This window comes from Amblyomma mixtum, chromosome 10 (assembly GCF_055824585.1).
Source record: "Amblyomma mixtum isolate Tamu chromosome 10, ASM5582458v1, whole genome shotgun sequence".
In the NCBI taxonomy this organism is placed as follows: domain Eukaryota; kingdom Metazoa; phylum Arthropoda; class Arachnida; order Ixodida; family Ixodidae; genus Amblyomma; species Amblyomma mixtum.
The window spans coordinates 184357144-184378655 of NC_143021.1; the positions used below are offsets into that span (position 1 = coordinate 184357144).

At 48.8% G+C, this 21512-nt stretch overlaps 1 protein-coding gene across 1 annotated transcript; it reads right to left on the reverse strand.

Annotated features, from left to right (window-relative positions):
• Positions 1-9950: 9950 nt before the first annotated feature.
• LOC149327923 (protein NYNRIN-like) lies at positions 9951-21194 on the reverse strand. Its single transcript, XM_089565005.1, has 2 exons — positions 19658-21194; positions 9951-10201 (listed from the first exon to the last, which is right to left on the reverse strand). The coding sequence occupies exons 1-2, from the start codon at positions 21192-21194 to the stop codon at positions 9951-9953; spliced, it is 1788 nt and encodes a 595-aa protein (XP_089421131.1).
• Between the last annotated feature and the right edge of the window lie 318 nt (positions 21195-21512).

Genomic DNA, 21512 nt, shown 5'->3' on the forward strand with positions numbered 1-21512 from the left:
GTACCCGGCCGGCGGCGGGAGTCGAACGCACCACCTCCCAAAGCCGAGGCGGGCGCTCTGCCACAAGGCCACCGCTGCGGCCCTATAGTTTACGCCAGCCGGCGTAATGCGGTAGACCCCAAGGTAGGAGTAGCCTCTATCTTTGAACTTCAATACTGCCAAACGCCAATGCTCCGAAAAACGAGCGTTTGCAAAACCTCACCGCCAGTGAAAGACACACTGGTCTTGGTTCATTATACATTTATTTTCCGCAGTAACCAACGAAAATTTATTGCTTCTGCTCTACTTCGTCTACTGAGCTGGAGTACATATGTTTGTACCCGACCGCAGCGGTCGCGTTTCGATGGCGGCGAAACGGGAAGGCGCCCGAGTGCTCTGCGTTGTTAGTGCACGTTACAGGTCCCCCCATGGTTTAAATCATTTCTTTCTCATTTAACTTTCTCATTTACCCCTTCCCTTACGGTGCGGTTGGAGTGTCCACGGAGATAAGTGACGCAGGTATAGCGCCATTTCCTTTCCTCCAAACCAATTTTCAGTTTTTCTCAGTTCTACATTGTTCACCTCAACATTTTGTTTCCCTGCCAAAGCGCGCAACTACGCTAGGCTGTGACTAGAACATAAGTATGTCTATTCACGCTGGGTTTATTGGGGTTTGACGTCCCAAAGCGACTCAGTCTATGAGGGAGGCTGTAGTGAAGGGCTCCGAAAATTCGACCACCTGGGTATTGTTGACGTGCACTGACACCGCACAGTGCACGGGCCTCTAGAATTTCTCCTCCGTCGAAATTCGGCCGCCGTGGCCGGGATCGAATCCGCGTCTTTCGGGCCAGCAGCCCAGTGCCGTAAGCAGTGAGCCACCACGGCGGGGCTGTCTATTTACGAGCACTATTTCAAACTTGTCATTTAATTCCATAACAAATATCACAAATTCTATGTCTCCAAAAATTATGATACGGTTTGTGAAAGTAAAATATGTTAGAAGGGTATAAATAAAATATTCGCCCCATATGTTTGAATTTTAGAACATGGGCGAGTGAAAGGTTGATGAAAAAGTAAGGCCGTCATCTTGAGCGAAAAAACGTTCCAATTAGCTCCCGTGTTGCCGAAGATATCGAAGGGATCGATGAGGAAAGAAAGCGTAAGCGATGAAATTAAAAAGTTGCAGCCAATGGCTACAGCTGGCGAGCCGCTTCTCTCCAAGTTTACCCGAGTAACTCGGGTAAGCTCAGGTTGAAGCACAAGGCTAGACAAGATGACAAGCTCACTGCTCGCGGTTGATATGTCTGGAGTATTGTTTCGCACTACAACACTAACACAAAGCCTACTTGAGATGTCAAGGCGTTCAACATTCTGCTACGAAATGTTTTTATTCCTTATGTGCGAACATGAAGGGACCGCTATTCTTGCGCATGAAGATCACATCGGGAGGTCGCTTAGGAATTGAAGCCAGAAAACTGTGGTCCTCTTAACAGATCCGTCCAACAAACAGGCGACAAATCTCGCGCATCTGCGCGGAGGAAATAGTGGGACAGTTATCGTGAAAGTTGTTTACATTCCCAAGTTGTTGCCGTAAGCAGAAGGGTTGAAATGCGGGCCAGTTGGTACATTGTAAACGGAGGAAAAACCAGTCACACAAGACGACGGACAAGAAGAGTGTACACACCACAACGACTGGACCTAAAAACTTTGCACACACGCTTGTCATGAAGTAAGTTTTGAAGTGTTCTGTCAAATTTTGCTAAAAATATCTGGGAAAGCACTGGGGCAACGCTAGAACATATACATATTCCATTTTTCTGAAGGAACAAGGAACCTTTGAATTCAACAACAGTAGATGACAGGTAAAAAGATAACAACTCCAAAAAAGAATCAACCGGCATGCCACATGCGTTCTGAAAGTTCACAGGACTGCAATAATCAATAAGATCACGCACGGCTGCAAAGAGTTCATCGTGGGGAATGCTATAGAAGAGGTCCTCAATGTCAACCGAAAAAGCCGTGGTGGCACCGGGGATGCCGAGATTAAGTGCGTCAACAACCGCAGCCGAGCTGGCCACGCTATAAGGAATGTTGCCGTAACCCGGCCCAGCCAGCCTTCAAACAATCCTTACAGTCGCACCATATTCGATGAGTATCATATTGATGACTCCCTCACACCACTCCCCTCCCCTTCACACAGCTACTTCTTACAACTCCCGGATCAGTTATCAACGACTTGCATGTGCCCCTTTTCAGAGCGAAAGCACAGCTTCACGACCAAAACTGCAAAAGCCGGATCATCACTGAAGTCTGATCTGGAACTGACATTAAATAAATGAATAAATAACTAAATGAACAAATAAATAAATATTCCTGCGGCTGATACTCGAATCGACAGCGGCGCGAGCTGATGAACTTCGCCGGCCTTTGCCCGAGAGCATTAGGCTCATAATCCTTCGTGTTCCAGATAGAAAAGACAGCATTATATGTACATAAGCACAGGGTCTCAAAGTGCTGGGAACGTTTGGGGAACTATCCGGTTTTCTGCAGCAACAGTATGCCGAAATCAGCGCAGGCAGCCTCCTCTTTATTTCAGGGATGACATGGTCTCACGTGATTGCTAGCGGCGCACGCAAAAAAAGCAGGAAACTGGGGTTCTTGAGCACGTATATATACTAACTAGCGCGTCCAACACTACGATGAGGACTAAGGTCACAGAAAATAAGAGACCGCGTATACGAGTGGGTGGTCCGATCGCAGGCGAGCGGCGGCTCCAAACGATGACGACGAAACTAGCGTGAGGCACGGTAGGCACCTGCAATCTTGTCTCCCTGCAGTCCGGGCTAAGCCTTCCCTCGGTTATGCATGACGTCTGCAATACTTGCCCTCCCAACTGCATTCACTTGGCCGTCAAACCCAGCTGTTGCAGAGCAGACATTTGGGCTAGTTGGTGTGAATTCATGGTGGAAAAACAGCGCAAACCACCAGTTGTTGCCACTCTTCCTTATACACAAAAATAGGTTGATGTGCTCGCCTTTACTTCGCCTCTGCAGAACCAAGGCGTCGTCGACCCTTGACCATTAATTTCTTCGAAATGCGCCAGTTACAGTCATGGCTGTAGACAGACACAGGGAAAGGCAAGGATTTTGTGAGCGAAGGGACGCTAAGTACATATTCAAATTTCCTTGTATTGATTCACTAATGCATTCTAACTATAGTGACGGCTCGTTTATCGAAAGTGGAGCCTTTATTAAGATGAAAAGGCCCCAACATGAAATACAAGTGGGGACATCACGGGCAGAACTCGCAAGTCCGTTTCACCAAAACAGGATTTCAGTATTGAATTGAATTGAATTGAATTGTCTTTTTATTTGCAGGAAACAATACAGATGAATCCCTGCGGGTGGCGTAAGGCTAAAGGCTTCCTGGATTCCTTACTATGGTTACTGCGCCGACAGCTTCCAAACAGATATTGCGGAGCCCTTTCCTGAGTGCATGTAACGAGATTCAGCCATGCGGTGGGAAAATTTTTATTGTAATATTCTCAGCACTAGAGGCATGATTTACCGCCAGACCGACAATAAACTTGGCAGGAAGAGGCACATATGAAAGAATCAGCTTTTCCTAAAGCTGTTTGGTAGTGTCTTACTCAGTGTCCCTTTAATGTGTCACCTAATTAGTTACCATGCTGATAAAAAAATGTGAGTAACGCGGAACTCTGTTGCGCTTTACCGCCGTGGCACAAGAATGCAGCTAATACCTGTCTGTGCTACGCACAAGGCTGTCTTCTTTTTTTCTGAAAACCAGGGCGTCCCTTATTGCGGTTCAAGGAACTAGCGAAAGAACGGGTGCATTATTTGATGAATGCTAACCAAGGTGAAAAGGGAGGACAGCAAGCTGCCGGGGCGTTGTTCATAGCCTAGGGCATAAACTGGGAATGAAAGGATGGTTGAAACCAAGGTATGCTTGATGAAACAAAAAAATTTGCGAACTTAATAAAGTCGAGGAGTGAGCAATGCTGCGGTCGATGATGCGGTCCCTCCATGCAAGCAAAATATGACGAAGGATTGGTCGACGAGAGGCCCGCAGCCGTGAAGCACAGTATTCTGAACGGCTCAGCGCCGGAGAAACCTACAGCAGGTGGTGGATGTCGGCCTCAGTGTATTGAGACGTGCACATTGGACAGCCGGCGCGGATATATAACTATCGAAATTGAGGCCACTTTCGAGGTACGGCACGGGTGAGGTTAACACCAATTCAGAACCTCCGAAGCGCCAACCTTCACTGAACGTATAAGACCGAGGGATGAGAGCAGACGGAGCGATGAGAGCACGTGTGCGGCGCCGGAGATGCTCCTTTCTCTTTAAAAGGGGGCTGGATCATTCAGATTTACGAGCCGAGGCAATGCCGTAGTATGTGTCGTTTGTCGTCCCGCACACTGTGCACGGCTTTGGGAGCTAGTGGTATCCGCTTCGTCTGATTTGTCTGAGGGACGCCTGCTGCCGGACGATGGATGTTTTAGCAAGTTTCTAAACTTCGTCTAAAGCGTCGAAGTAGCGTGTTGCTTGAAGGACGTCTGTGCATATGACAGTGAGGTCGTAAGGAGCATCGGAATGCAAAAAAGGGCAATTCGATTCATTTCACAATCAGGATACAACGCCCACACTGCTCCTCTTTTTAAACAGATGGATATACTGCCACTACAATCATTACTTGAATACAGGACTGTCTTGACAATACACACATGCCTTACAGACAATTACCCCTTACACTCATCGCTATTCTGTATTCCACCACTAGGCACTAGCAACGCCACTCATAGAAATTTTCTTCCGAAAACAAAAAATGTCTATGGAGAAAGAAGGATGGCCCTTGTTGGTATTAAGCTGTGGAACAAGCTTCCAAGTGAACTCAAACATTGTAAAACTTTTCCTGTGTCACTGAAGAAATATTATAAACGAGTGAAGCCAGCGGTTTTTTCTTTTCATGTATTTTTGTGTGTTTGTATCTGTTTATAAAAGAGGCTTGGTGCTCTGAATATTGTTGCTCTATGTACCCATGTACAGGCGCGGACAAAAGTAAACGGAGCACCCAACTGTCTTCGAATATTTTTCACGCGTCACCTAATTTAAATTTCCAGCAGTGGTGCGCGCATGCTGGTAGAGGAGGTTGGTGGGCTTTCTTGTAGACAAACAACGCTTCTTCATTACCAATGGGGAAAACGTGATTGCACTTCGAACGCGATAGCGTGCTCCGTTTACTTATGGCCGCGCCTGTACGTCTTTCTAATTTCATGAGCTTTTATATGTATGTAATTAATTTTTGTTATGCCTGCAATTTTCTTTGAAACTGAATTGCATGAATCCCAACTAGCTTTCAGCTAGGGATCCAAATGTTTTCACAAGCATGCCTTGTATGAATGTTGAGAAACAAAAATTGAATCAATCAATCAATCAATCAATGATGGCCACAGAGCACAGCGCCTCTTGAATAGCCATCAGCTCTACACCGAAGGAGCGCGGAGGTTCTGGGAGTCGAAACGTGGACATCTTATTTAGGGCAGGCTAGCAAGGGCATTAAACTGCAGTTGTCGTTTCGCAGGCCTGAATGCCTTTATCTACGTAGACCGCAATGCAGCCATTCGGCTGGTGGGCATTTGTTCTTTAAGTCCGTGCCGAAGGAACGATGCCGCATGAGGTGATGTGGGTCGATGCATATTCGGTAGCTTGTTGTTGCTTAGTTGTACAAATTGCTGGGAGGAAGAACTGGTGGCTGCATCAGTAGGATGGAGCCTACGAGCATTGCGCGGCTGCGGCAACAGCGCATCTGGCGTGTTTATGCGGGCATTCTCTTCGAGCGCACATTTCGGTGATGTGTGGAAGTCAAGTGATGGCCCTCATTGCCTCTCGATTTATAACTTCAAAGCGATCCCATTCAGCCCTTGTCAGATGCTGGAATCGGGTTCGATAAACGAGGCCTGGTTGCACAACCGCCCTCACCAAAGACACTGCAACATGTGAGCATCCGCTACTTGTTTTAGGAGCAACGCTTCGAATTAGACAAAAAGTCTGAATCAGCTGCTGTTTATCCTGAGAAAGCCAAGCAGTACCAGTTGCGCTTTCGTGGCCCATCAAACCCAGAATATTTACCCTGGAATTTTCCTGACTTAAGGTTCTATGATTAAGGAAGACGAAGACTGCAGAGGATGTGCCATTTTCAAATGAAGAAGAAGAAGTGGTATCATCAGGACGTACTCTTAATCTTGAGAAACGCGAATTGATGCCAGCTCTCTGACATTTAGAAATGGACTAACCCCAGTTCAACAAGTGTGAGGTGTATGAATTGGATGACGTCCCCGCCAAAAATGTGCCATGTGTTGACGATTATAACTGAGAAAGTGCTTGTGACATAACAGACCATTGTTAGTCCTGAGCCGTCAGAACTTTGAAGATAATGTTATATTTACTTAAAGGCTGCAAGGCCAGTAGATCGGCGTTGGATGTTTCTAAATGCGTGAGAAGCAGCTACTAGCCGGAAGTTAGTGTAAATCATTGATTAGATATAGGCGTCTCTTTTACGAAACTTGCTAGCGCCGTTCACATCTGGAGTGCTTCTCCTGAATAGCTGTCAGGACAGCAAGCTGTCAGGAACTGAAACCCAGCTGCGTATCTGTGAATACATTCACGCTGGCAAGCTGCGTGGTTTGCGTGCGTGTTGTGCCAGTCAAAATCCTAGGGTGCTGCTGAGGACACAATGTAGATGCATTCGTCGACGGACATGTGCTTCAGCAACTTCGCCAGCTATCATACTTGCAGGTTGGGACCGTTAATTCCAGTTTGAGCGGAATTCTAGAATTTTGATTTCAGCCTGATGAGAACATTGAAAATACCCGCCGAAATCCGTAGAGGGACAAAATAATAAGCGTTATAAAATACTGAACGAAACAGAGGGTAGTAAAACTAGCCAGTGCAGAAGAAAGCACTTCTTTTGCGGACCGCTGTCCTTTTGTTAAGCAGAAAACAACTGTGCGATAAATGCTTTAGAGGATTTTATTCTTGTGTGACGCTCGAAGCACCAACGCTGAGCCCACTACAAGGTTTACCGGAAGTATGATAGCGATATTCCTGTGTTTAGCATTTTCGTTCATTCCTCTTTTTGCAACAAACCTCCGTGCCGAAACTAATCTCAGGGAAAACATCCTTCGTGCCAGGTGAGCCGATTGTACATCAGATTTCAGCCTCATTACGACCAGAGCCGACATCTACGTCGACGCTCTGCAATATCCACCATTCTGTGCTCATTCACCTCAAGTTGTATCTAATTCTCTTAGGCTTACTGCTACATGTCATGTTTTAGGGCACTTGATCACAATTCGCTCCAGTACTTTTTTGTATGTCGCATAATAAACAGGCGGTTCTTAGCAGCCATACAGTATCAGAGCCTGTGGTCTGATCATTACTACTACTAAATAAATCAAAATTTAGATTTGATTAGTTCACGTTGCTTTCTTATGTTCCTTGGAAAATAATTATTGCGTACAGAAGACACACTATAATATTAATCATCGTTATTATTATTCAAAACAAACGACACTTTTAATAGCATTACTCGTAGCGGTTGCAATAACATTACAATAAGCGTCTTTTATCACCACCCACATTGTGAAGTTTTTTTCTGTGATGTGGCTTTGTGTCCAGTGATGGAGATGAAGGCAATCGATGAGTGGGAGGTGCCAGGTCTGTCACGTGATGAGTCTATCGAACAGCAACCTCTGCTTCGAATTTCATTGTAAAAACAGAGACTAAGAAACTAATAACGTTACACAACGCAGTGTTTATATGCATTGGCTGAAATAAGGCCTTTATATTAAGTATGGAGCCTTAACACTTTCTCAGCCGTAAGTTTTATGGAAACGAGGTGTGATAGCTCATTCTACTCAGCTATCTCAAGTCATAAAGTTTTTTCGCAAGGACTGTACAGTTAACAGTCAGCCTTCCAAAATGTTCAGAACTTGTGTCTGACGTTTGCTGTCCAATACATTGATTGCTGATCTTTCCTGTGTGCAAGCCACAGCCACAAACTGATGCTCATATTAAGAAATTTGTCGAATGAGCAGGCTTCATGTGCAGGATGTCTTTCCTGTTGCCACTTCATACCAAACTTTTACTTTACAACGCACAATTTCTTTCTAACCTTTCCTATTCCCACTTGGTGTGGGAACGACAACATCTTCAATTAAACTTATATTACAGATAATGCAGAAAACGGCTTTTCACATTATTGTGAATCTACTGCTTTACGCTCATACTACACCACTTCTTCTAAGGTCAAAATAACAGCAGTACAGAACACTACAATGCATTGCACAGCCATCGTTAGGAAAGAAGCCAAAAAATGCACGATTTCTATATTGATCACATAGCTAACCTACCGCCAAGAAATCAGTATTACATACACGAAGCAACGGCAGCTGGTATATGCCACAATTTAGGACCAATTACGGTCGTTAAATGCTTCGCTTTCAAGCCCCTAATGTTGTTAATTCTTACGCCGAGTTTAAACATCTTGCCTTCAATTAGAATTCTTGAGGAACTACTTATATTTATTGCATTTTCCTGCTTCATAGAACAAAACGCATGTTTAGATAGTTGTATTTTTCATATCATTTGTGTCATTTGAATGCTTGTGACTGTTTTCGCAGCAAATTCCGTCATAAGCTTCGTCACCTTTTCTTGTTGCAATCTATACACTGTTGGCAAGCCGATGTCAGATTTTTTGAGTAGGCTTGTTAACATCACCTGATGTCGAAATAAAGGCATTTGTAACTTGTAACCTGGCTATAAGAATGAAAATCCTGCAGGACGAAGACACAACATAATGTTATTCTTGCATACCTTTCCCTGATTTTTCTCTGTTTTTTTTTTCAGTCATGGAGCGTTATAAAATATCTATCGCTTTCGATGTTGCAGAGCTGCGGTCGTTAGAAACGCAAAGTGTCCTGGATGCACATGCGTAGAGGGAGAGAGTCGTTGCGATGTGCCTGACAGCATATGTGAGTGTTACGACAACACATTGTACTACAGGAACAGCATATTTTGCCCTATTAATCGCAGCCACTGCACTCCAGATGAACGGTGAGACTTTTTCGGTTCACATAGGGTGGTACCTATTCTGCCATCTTTGTCAAATACATAACCTCGAAACTCAAGTGGTTGTGTCTACCAGGACCAGTTTTTATACCTTTACACAAACACCTTTTCCGTGTGTTATGACACTTTTATAATCATCACTTATGTCGCTATATTTATATTTGGTTAACCAAGTATTCTGCCCACTGTTCTTGTATGCTTCTATTGTCTACATCAGTCCGTCAATCGGCGTTGTAGCAGGGATGAAATGAAATCTTTCAGAAACAAAAAAAACGTGCAAAACAAGTGCAGAATGGCGTTCATGAACGGGTGTGCTTATCACAACGGGAGTCACTTTTTATTGCGAAAGCAATACTACGCCAGGTTTCGAGCCTTCAGCGTAGCATGGTCCGGTAGTTACGCTTTACACCACGTGACTACTGACGTCATACCAGCGCGGCAGCTGGGCTACCAAGTCGGCTCTTCAGCGTAGCGTGGCTCGTAGCCATGCCGGGCGTTTCGTGCTTCCCCCACTAGGTGCGCTGTGGTCTAAGAGGTGGTGTGACGTCATAAGTGAGGCGAAAGTTGGCTACCTAGTCGTCTCTTCAGCGTAGCGTGGCTCGTTGCCACGCCGGGCGTTTCGCGCTTCTCCCACTAGGTGCGCTGTGGTCTAACAGGCGGTATGACGTCATATGCGAGGCGAAAGATGGCTATCAACTCGCCTCCTCAGCGTAGCATGGCTCCTAGCCCCGCCGGACAGAAACACCCTCTACAAAAACTTCGATAAGGTTGTCGGGAGAGAAAGGAGGCCTTTGTTATTTCCCTGACGGCGCAGTTCTCGCCTCAGCAACTGCGGCTTCTAGTTTTCTTTGCGGGAGAGTGGGGTGCGGGCGCATTGGAAAGATGGAGCGGCGACGCGGTGGGGGTGAGCGCTGGTTGGAGAATGCGGAGCACTGAGCTGAACGAGGACAACTCTTGGGCGGCTCGGCTGTCGCTGAGTATTGAGCAGAGGAGTCCAGTAGCCGGCGACTCGGGGAGGTAGCGGGGAGACTGGCACCCGACGACGACAGAGCCGGGCCACATGGCCAGGCAATCTACAAGAATAAGAGATTGGGCGATTGTCACCTGTACGCCAGGGATTTGCGATCGGTGGTAGTGGTCGGAAAAGAAGGCCTCGTCCCTTAAGGGACATCAGGCACTGGCCCTTCAGGCGTAGCGTAGCGCGAGCAGTAGTCAGGTGGCCTCCGCCGTGCAACAACTTCAGCGTAGGTCAATGCGGCAGTGACAGGAACGGGCTGAGGTGCTGCAGCCGGCGGGACCGACGGGACGGCTTCAACCACACATTCGGATTGACATGGCGAAGGACGGACGCCATATATGGAGACGGCCCGCAGTGGGATGGTAGAAGGGAGAGTTGACGGGAAACTTCCTCTCCTATGAAGTCTTGGACCTATTGTGAGAGCGCCTAGTGTTAAGGTGGAGCAGACAGGCCGGCAAGTGATTCGACATTCGCGGCGGGCTGGCGAGTGAGCAGCCTCTGCTTGCGCAACTTGTCGCAACTCTGGCAGAGACTTAGAACTTCTCAGACCGTGCGGACACCTCGGGAGAGCAGGATTTGAAGGGCATCCTCCTTGACACCCTTGAGAATATGCCTTATTTTGCCAGTCTCGGACATCAGAGCGTTGACACGCGAGGTGGATAAACCACTTCTTTGATGCAGCTGGTAAAGGTCACGCCCGAATGCTACGAACGTTCGCGCAACGTTCAGGATTCCAACGGCAGGACGACAAAAGACTTCGGAGAGGTTCTTCTTAAAGTTTGGCCACGTGGAGAGGTAACCTGCGTGGTTCCGATACCATAGTTTCGCAAAAGCGGTCAAGTAGAAAATGATGTTGTTCAAATTAGTAGTGTCGTGCCACCCACTCGCCAGCTCGTAGGATGCAAGTCATTCTTCTGCATCGTGGTCGTCAGTCCCGCTGAAGAGGGCGGGGTCCAGCTTGCGGTGGGAACTAGAACATAGGACGGCTCGGCCAACCTTCACGGCTTGATGGATGGTGTTGGCGGGCATACGGTGGTCAGTAGCATGCGGTTGTGGAGTTCCACGGCGTACGGGGACAAATATTTTTGTGGGACCATCAAAAGAAAAGTACAGTGCCCTTGCGCGTGAAGGGCGTACAAGGACGGCAAAGGCAACCTACACCAAATGTAAGGGTGATTTATTTGGTGACGCTGAGGACGACGGGAGCAGCGGTGAAGTAGTGGTGGTCCGCCGTCGGTCAGGCTGAGCAGGCTGGTCTCGCTCGGAGCGAAGGCAGTGCGGCTGGGCTGATATGACCCTCTTCTTCTTCGCAGGGCTTCATTTTTTATGGTTTTGTTATTTTCATTCCTTAAATTCTACCACAGAGCATGAGGTTTGGCTTCCATATATCTTCACTGTCAGCATTGTACACCTACAATGTCAACTAGTTTGTGTTTCTGCCCCCGCGGTGGCTAAGTGGTTATGGTGCTCGGCTGCTGACCCGAAAGACGCGGGTTCGGTTCCGGCCACGTTGGCTGAATTTCTATGGAGGCGAAATTCCAAAGGCCAGTGTACTGTGCGATGTCAGTGCACGTTAAACAACCCCAGGTGGTCGAAATTTCCGGTTCCCTTCACTGCGGGGTCTCTCAGAGCCTGAGTCGCTTTGGGACGTTAAACCCGTTAATGTTTTCCTTGCACAAGTTATGCTGTCAAGTGCCACCTGTAGCTTTCATGTAGGGGTGCGAGGACCAGTCAATCTCCGGTTCCAGCTTTTAGCCTTGTCTCCCCCCATCATTGATGGAAAATAAAGCTTATTCATAACCGTAAAACAAAGCATTCACGGCGACCCTAAAAACCGAAAGGTGTCAGAACGTAAAGAAAAAAGCGTCGCCTCAGTTTACACAGAATCAGAGCTTAAGGACCGTCATAAGTGCTTCGCTACGCGGCTAAGAAACAAATCATTGGCCGGTTACTTTTTGCAAAGAAGGCATACATATACATCATACCAGTTCATATACGACACGCATGCGAAGCGCACGAACTCATATGGGCTGTATACGAGTTGATACGCGTCACGAATATCTTGGATCAACTAAAGTTTGACCAATACGAGTTCACACGCGGTGCAGTTATGTCTCGTATGGACTTATATGTAACATACAGTGACGCGAAAAGTCCCCCTAGCAGATTCGAGCGTCCTCCGAGGTGGGGCCCCGGAGGATCCAGAAAACTGTCCCAGACCGAGCACGTCAGAAGGGAGAACAAAAATAGTTTTACTTAAAAGCAAGCAGTCAGTGATGGGTAGGCAACTGTGCGGACGAGAGTCGAGGAGTGGTTCCGGCTTGTGAATCCACTGCCCGTCGCCAGAAAGGCGCCGGGGCCAAGCACTTCCGCAGGCCTGTTCTCCCTGTGGCCGGAAATCGGGCGCGAAGCACTAGCAGCAGCGGCCTTGACGACGCACCAGAGGGAGGAGGCGGCCGCCCAGGTCCGGACACCCGGGTACGGCCAGGGAGGCACCTTCTCACGGGAGCAGGTCCCAGCCACGGGACGGCGGGAACGAACCGACAGCAAGGCCGGCAGGATCTCCGGGCGGGCAGCACCTGCCTGTGCCCGGCACGGCGCCCGCTCTCCGAGGCAGCGAGAGGCAGACGGGAGACAGCAGACAGCAGGCTCCTGGTTGCGCTAAGCTGGGCGAGGATGGCTTCCCCAGGTCTTGTCACCCGGGTTCCGAGAAGCCGTTTAGCCGTGACCTCGCCTGCTCCGTTGCCCCGAGCTCGTCTTGTCGCGCCGCTTGTTGTTGTTGTTGTTGTTGTCCTCTAGATAATGGCGCATACCCACTGCGGGGGATTGGCCAAGACATAGGCGGCAACTGATAGGTGTACAAAATGTTAAACAAGAAAATAATGGTGGGGAAAAATAAAATAATCATGATAATAATAGCAATTAGGAAATAAATGAAAGGACCTCAGATGTGTAATTGAAATAGGCTAAACAAATGCTGTGAGATCGGTGACTGAAATAGAGAACGGGGCTAAATATTCCACGTTTCAGAAAGCTTTCATTCCAGAGAAATATTGATCAAGAGAAAGAGCAGAGCTTAAGACGGCAGCCGTTTAGTGTCTGTAAGGAAGTTTTGCATGGCGGAGAGCACATTCCAGTTGCTGTGCCCAAGGGAGGAAGCCCCAAGAGACAGAGCAACCCCAGCTGACAGACTTAGACCAAGCTGTCGAAACGGAAGCTCCAGCAGGCGGCTCCGTAAAGAGGAGAAACGGCGGCAGGTCAACAAGAAATTATCTATCGTTTCGGGTTCTCCGCAGAACGGGCACAATGGGGAGACCGCCAGACCAGATCTATAAAGGTAGAAGTTTAAAAGAGGCACGCGGCAACGTAGACGCGTGAAGGAAACCTCAAGCTTGCGTGATCGCCATCCTTTACTGCACCACGGGTAAAGGAGATGCCGGAATTCGGGAGAGGAGGTCAGAGCTGATGCTGCGAATTCTTTCAAGAGCAGATACCTGCGAAACCTGGCCGCGGTAATATATGGCTGGGTGGAAGCACAGATACGACTGGGCCTTGAAGAGATGCCTTCGCCAGGGTATCAGCAACCTCATTCAAATGGATTCATCTGTGCCCAGGCACCCAGACCAACCGTAATGAACACACGTGGGGTGGAACCAAGCATTTGAGTAACCGAAGTGCCTGAGATGTTGTAGGCGCGGTGAGAGAGGAACACAACGATAATGAATCTGTCATAATTATGACAGAAGACAAGGAGCTGTTTAATTTGCGCAACGCTAAGACTACTGCTAGAAATTCGGCCAAATAAATAGGGGTGTAATCGGGAAGGTGGAGTGAGAATGACCAGTCAAGGGAGATGGAGAAAATGCCAACACCGGCCTTTTCTTCACACTGTGAGGCGTCTGTCGCTATGAGCACATGAGATTTAAAACACAGCAGGTAATCCTGCAATAAACCGCTGAGGAAACGAAAAGGCATTAACTTTGCATGTTTTGGAAAGATGTCATCGAAGACAATCTGAATAGATGAGTTGGCGCATACCGGACGGATGTCCGAAATGCGGACGTTTAAGGGGTCAAGGATGGATTGCACCAAACATATCTGAGGGGTACGGAAACGAGACCAGGTTTCGTTGAAAAATAGCCGAGGCTGACGAAGGAAGATCAAATTGGAGGCATGGAGCGAAGAATCGCACATTCTTATGAACGTTTTCACCGTTAAGAGCCGAAATCTGGATGTCAATGATGGAGTACGCGCTTCCAGGTACAAAACGGAATTCGCCACAAATTTTGGAAGGCCCAAACAAAGGCGCAACGCCTCCCGCTCCAAGAGAATCAAGGGGCGAAGTTTACACGCTGGCGCACCAGAGAATAAAACACAGCCGAACTCTAAGACTGGACGGACGTACATTCTATAAATCATAAGAAGTGAGTGCCTTCTCATGCCAGAACGAACACTGCTCAGCCTGCGCAGCATACCGACTGCTCGGACTCCTTTCACAGTGATCTGCTCGATATGGGCCCCCCAGGAAGGAGAAGGATCATAAATTACTCCGAGGTATTTGACACTTTGCACTTGAGTAATTACATGGTTCCGGTAAACAATAGAGATATTAACTGGACGAGAGAGCGGAAAAACCAATAAAGCACATTTATTGACATTAAGGGACAGATTAATGTCTCCTAACCATTTGTCTAGGACATTCAGGTAGGACTGTAAGGACTGGTACAAAGAGGAAATGTCGTTCTCTGAAGCAAAAAAGGCGATGTCATCAGCATACACATAGGTGCACACCTGAGGACTGCAGGGAATACTGCTGAGTAAGATGTTAAAAAGTACAGGGGAGAGGACCGCTCCTTGGGGCACTCCTCTCGCTTGTCGAAATTTGCTTGATGAAACACCGTTCTGAAAGCAGTAAAATTCCCTATCAGCAAGGAATTCAGCAACCCAAGCCACAAAGTATCTCGGAAGTCCTACTGCCTGCAGTCTTTGCAAGAGCGTCCTGTGCTCAACGCTGTCATAGGCTTTAGATACATCTAAAGTAACAAGCGCTGCGTATTGGTTTCGGCGCCGAGCTAACTGTATGCGGCTCTCCAGATCGGTTTGGGCACACCATATAGAACATCCTGGTCTGAAACCAATCTGGCAAGGGTTCAACAACCCATTCTCTGAAATAACAGACATTATTCTACCATGCAACACCCTCTCAATTAACTTAACGAGATTCGAAGTTAAAGAAATTGGCCTTATATTGTCTAACACATCTCCCTGCTTTTTAAGCAACGGGATAATCTTTGCTACACGCCACTCATTTGGAATCCATGGCCTTTTAAGAGAGTAATTTATAAGCGCCAGTAAGTCAGTGGGAGATTCCTCGAACAAAATTTTAATCACAGAAGAAGTCACACCATCAGGGCCAGGGGCCGCGGGTAGAAGGCGGGATACAGTGTTCGAGAGCTCAGTGAGGGTGACCTCCTCGAAATCGTCCAAAGTGGCAAGAAATCTCTGAGAAGAAGGAAGAAGAGCCGTAAACCGGCGCTCAAGACCTCTGCCTATCTCTTACAGGGACTGTGCAAGTTCAGCCGGTGACTGAACTAGGGAGACAGCGTTCATGGTGGACGAGATTAGTTTCCTGGATTTTAGGTAATTGAATAAAGCGCGCCTATTACCAGATTTTGAAAGGAATTCGTAGCGTTCAGTATCGTGCGACTCCTTTGCACGAGATACGGTGCGCTTAAACGTAGCTGCAACGAACTTATAATCGATCCAGTTTTTGGGACACTGATTATGGAGAAGTTTCTTCCAAGCAGCCTTTCGGCGCCTATAATCGCGAGCGCGCTCTGCGTTCCACCAAGGGCACGGCGATGTTCCCTTATGTGCCTGAACCAAGAACTCCGATTTTTTACGAGCTCCATCCAAAATTGAACAAATGCGGATGGCATTATCTCCACTGTTGGAATGAGATAATTCCTGAAGGTCTGCTTTGAGGGCATTTTTAAAACTGTCGTAATTTATGAATGTGCGCCGTGTGCTGTTAGGAGAGGTCAACTGGCACATAACTTGGAAGCTGATCGGAAGGTGATCACTATTGGAGGCACAGTCAAATGGCGCCCAAGAGGACACAGTTATTCCGGGGGAAGAAAATGACAAGTCTAACGCTGAGCGAGCCTGACCACGGACAAATGTGGGGAGACCCGAATTTAAACATATGAGGTTATTCACACAAGCCCAGTCCCATAAGAGCGTACCGCAGCGATCTGTACGAAACCCCCACGAAACATGATGCGAGTTGAAGTCTCCAACAATTAAAACCTGTTTCCTGCAATTAGATAAAAACGAGTCAAGAGGCCGAACGTCATGCACACCTGTTGGAAAATATACATTAGCCAGAGTGAGTGGATGATATCCAGGAATATTGAGATCAAGTGCCTGAATTTCGCACTGCCTGTCCATATATTGAAATGACACAGTTGCCCTGTGGCAAAATTTTGTGGATACGAACAATAGCAACCCACCACCTCTTGAGGGCCGGTCAAGCCTGAAAGAACGATAATTTTGTAAATTGTACCTAGAATCTTTAGAGAGCCACGTTTCCTGAAGAGCAATTAAATCTGGACTTAATTTACTGATTAAACAAACTAAATCTGTTGAAGCAGAAAGAATAGACCGGCAGTTCCACTGCAACACCTTCAACAACCCTATGTCGCCGAAAGGGCCGCAGCGGAGACCGCCTGATCCAAAATGCTGCCTTTGGGTGTAGATCTAGGGTGATTCTTTTTATTCTTCGACTGAGAGCAAGACGGACCAGTACCACCTATCGGAGACGCACTGCGCTTTTGAGCACGCATCTCAGTCTCCATACCAACGCACTCTTCAGATGAGAGTTCTGTCTCACTGTGATGTGAATAACTGGTTGTAGGGATAGACGAAGGCTGTGATTGAGTCTGACTCAGTGGATTGGAAGTCACGGGCACAGAAGGTTGGGGAGGTGCAACCAATGGAGAAGTGATTGTGCCACAAAGGGGGGCAATAGAAGCTTGCAATAAAGTGGACATTTGGGATGCCATGACCTGCGAAATGCACGCGGACAGATTTTCAACTATGCGATCCATGGCACTTGCCATTGCTTTCTCCACCGCCGCCGCAATCGCTTGCGACAAGGAGGAATCCACAACGGTTGCATGCCGCGCTGCCACACTTGCATAGCCAGATGTCCTATCTTTGATGACTGCAACTGCCTCACGTCTTGAGCACCTGCGCTTGTCAATCAACTCTAGTACTTGCACTTCCTCAGCCCGCGCTGGGCATTCGGAATGGCTTGCTGAGTGTCCACCGCCACACAAACAGCATTTCTCTTGTTGAGCAGAACACCCAGCGGGGTCGTGGCTCTCTCCGCACCCACAGCAGCGAAAACTCGATTTACAGGCCTTGGCGCTATCGCCAAACCTCCAGCAATTACGGCACTGAAGGGGCCGAGATGTAAATTGATCCACACGGAAAATCAAAGGCCACACCTTAACTTCACATGGACAGGACAGCCCCGCAAATGTAGCAATAACAGTCTCCGTCGGTATCCTTGTTCCATCCACCACACGACTGCATCGGTGAATGGCGATCACGCCAGCCGAAGTGAGCTTTTCTAATGTCTCGGACGCGCTTAGCCGTGGGTCTACGCCACGGACTAGCCCTTTCGAACACGCCAGATGAGGAGGTATGAACGCGCTCACCGGGTGATTGGCAAACGATGAACACTTCAGCAGGTACGCTACGCATGCCTGGTCTGGCGATCTGCATACGATCCCTCCACGGCCGAACTGCCGAACGTCAGTAATCTTCATGTAATGGGGGGCGGTAGATTTAAGCGCAGCCTGAACAGCCTCGGGGTTATTCAGCTTGATGGAGCCCTCATCCGCGGGGACGAGAGCAACCGGTATGCTGCTTACTCCGCCACGGAGGAAACAATCAAGAGGCAGCTCATCTGGGGCGAGACAAGCTGACCAGGGGGAGTTCCCCTGGCCGGGAGAGTTTGTGGACATCAGTCCACGTTCCCGCGTTCAGTCACCCTGGAAAATAGGAAGAAAACACAAGAAATCAAGCAGAAATTCGAGGAATAACTCAGCACCGCCTGGTACTTAGCCGCAACCCAACAGCAGCGAGCGGAGGCCTCAGCCTGGGAATTCACCTTTTCTTTTTTTTTTTCGCGCCGCTTGCGCCACGCCCCGCCTCTCTCTTCCTTTTTTTCTTCTTCCTTCTCTTTCCTAAGAGAGCGTCAGGCCGCCGCTAGTGCTGAAGGGCGCTGGTGGCGCATCACAAATATCACGAATTCACTCCCATCTTCCTCCCTTCCCTTAAGGCAAGGTTCAGGTGTCCACCGACATATGTGAGACAGATACATTTCCTTTCCTCAAAAACTAATTTACCGACAAGCAAGACGAAGAGCCGAACGGGCGATGGCGTTCTGTGGACACCCTGGCAGTGTTGCAAGACGCTATCGCGTTCCACACTCAGAGGCGAAGCTTAACATCGTAACCACGCCACAGTGACACTAGCAGCAACACCACGCTTAAGACTTTCGTCTCTCCGCGCTTTGCGTCAACAAAGCGCCCCACTGAATTTTTGCCTGTGACCACAAAAGGTCCTTTCCAACGCATGATGAGCTTGTTATAGGAAGCGGGTGGAGGTGGTGGTGAAAAACATTTATAATACAATAAATATTTACAGAGAGGTGATTGGGGTAGGCCCTATTGGCCCTTTCCCCTAACAATACTAGGTGGAGCCCCTATTCCGGGGCCCCATTGGCAAGCAACGCCGCCCGCGTCCGGTGAACCAAGGCCTTTTGGGTCTTTAGGTCCTGACAGCCGAGCAGGGCCGCCTCCCAGTCCTCTCTGGTGGGGTTGGGGTTGGGGGGGATAGATGGGTTTGACTGACACGCCCAAACCATGTGGAAGGTGTCAGCCACCTCCCCACAGAACTGGCACGCGCCATCAAAGGATGTATTGAAATGTTTAAGCACCGCCGGGCACAGTACAGTGTTAGTAAGAATTTTGATGAGGAGGCGCTCGTCAGCGCGATCCAGACCCTTACAAGGGGCCGGGTAGCGCCGGTGCTCCTCCTTGTAGTAATCGGTGATTTGTTTGAATGTAATGGCCAGATTGTCTGATTGGGAGTACCCTTCCAAGGAGAGGGAGATAGCCCGGGGAGAGAGTGCGCGGGCGGCCTGATCGGCCTGTTCGTTTCCCTGGAGTCCCTGGTGACCGGGGGCCCAAATCAGGTTGCGTGGAGTTGGATCTTCAGATCGACAGCTATATTCCAGTATGCGCCAGGCAAGCGGGGGAGACCAGCCCAACTCGTAGTTCCGACAGGCCCCTCGCGAGTCGGTGATGATGTGTTTCGACTTGGGAGTAGTGAGAGCAAGAGCAATGGCAATCTCCTCCGCGTGTGTTGCGCTGTAGGCTTTGAAAGTGAGCCCGTTGACTGTGTTTGTGTTGTGTACGACTGCGGCCGTGTACCACACCCCGTGGTGTGGGCCGGATCAGCGCTCGATCACCAACCTTCAGTTTCTTACTAGAGGCGCGCCTATCGTAGTACATCTGCTGTGCCCTCTGCGCCCTCATTAAATTTTGGTATGCGAGCTGCAGCGTGCCTTCTATACGCTCCCTCAGATCTAGCATATAACCATACGTTGTTCTGACGGTGTCAGACAGTTTTTCGGCAGTCCAGAGCTCTTTTAGAATGGTGATAGGGCCTCGGACTTGGCGAACGTAGATGCGCTCAAATGGGGAAAACCCCAGGCTAGCTTCTGGTGCCTCTCTGTAGGCGAAGAACAGTGGAGCAAGATAACGGTCCCATGCCTTGGGGCGTTCTTGGCTCAACTTCTGTAGCATGCTCTTCAAGGTCGCATTAAACCGCTCCACGAGACCCTTGCACATGGGATGATATGGGGTCGAACTTAAGTGTTTGATTGCTAGCATATCGTTCATTTCCCGAATAAGTGCAGACGCGAAGCACGAAGCCCTATCACAAAGCTCCTCCAGCGGGAACCCAATACGGGAGAACATTTCGAGAAGGCCTTCGACCACAGTGGCTTTGTCGATGGCCGGAAGGGCTACCGCATCGGGAAACCTGGCGGCAAAATCCACCAAAGTAGGGATGTACCGGTTCCCTTTAGACGAGGTGGGAGTCAAAGGCCCAATGATGTCTACTGCCACTCGCTCAATAGGTGTGGAAATTACAGGCATACGTTCTAATGGAGCGTTGCCCAGCTTTCCTTTCGGGACAGTTCGTTGGCATGCATCGCATGACCTCACAAATCGCTTGACGTCGGCTTGTACGCCTGGCCAGTAAAAGTCACCAAGTACTCTTGCCGTAGTTTTCTTCACACTCTGATGGCCGGCAAGAGCACTCTCATGCGCCTGCACAAGGGCCTGAGGGCCCAAGCTCTTCGGGACAATCGCTTGTTCAGTCGTTTTGTCAGGGCACACTTGATATGTCCGGAACAATACGCCGTCAACCAGATGGAAGGTGTCGGTGGTCTCTGCTTTCCCGGAAGAGGTTGTCTCTAGTTTCTTCCGACACACGTCTAAGCTAGTGTCCTCTTCTTGTTTCTTGCGGAACGCCGGTCGAGACACGTGGATCGCGCTCTGAGAGGGATCCAAGATAGGCTCGGAAGCTTTCGCTGTCACAGCAGTGCAAGGAGCGTTGGCCTGAGTAGCCGGTGCGGACGTGGTCCCCTGGTCCGCCGCGACTGTTGAACAATCAGCTGAATCCTTCAAGAATTGAACACGTGCACCCGGGATATTACCAGTTAACACGTCGTACAAAGGCGTCGGTAGGCACCTAGCAATGGCCTTGCCTGTAAAGTACGGTGATGTGAGGATCACCTCCGCCTCAGGAGCTTCAATGGTGGAACCATCCGCCAAAAGCAATGTCGCTCTTTTGCCAGTGTACGCTTCCTCGGGCACGAGAGCCTGGCGTACCACGATGCTGTTACTTCCAGTGTCCCGCAGCACTGACACTCTTTGTCCAAACACTTCTCCGTGCTCCACCGGCATAATGGCCATCGGCGGAGTGGATCTGCGAACGGAATCTGCCAGACGGACATCTAAACGCTCTCTTTCCGCCTGTTGATCAGGGCAAGAACCTTGGGGTGACATGAAACATGCGGATGTCTCCCGGTGACTTGAACTGCTGCGCCGGCATGATTGTAAGTCGTGTCCAGACTTGCAGCAGAGGGTGCAAAATGGGGCCTTCCGCTTCGAACGGCAATCTGAACACCTGTGTCCGACCTTCTCGCACATGAAGCATCGAATTTGCGACTTGGGATTAGGAACCGTGTTCGTAGGTTTCACTGAACTCTGCTCACTCCGGTC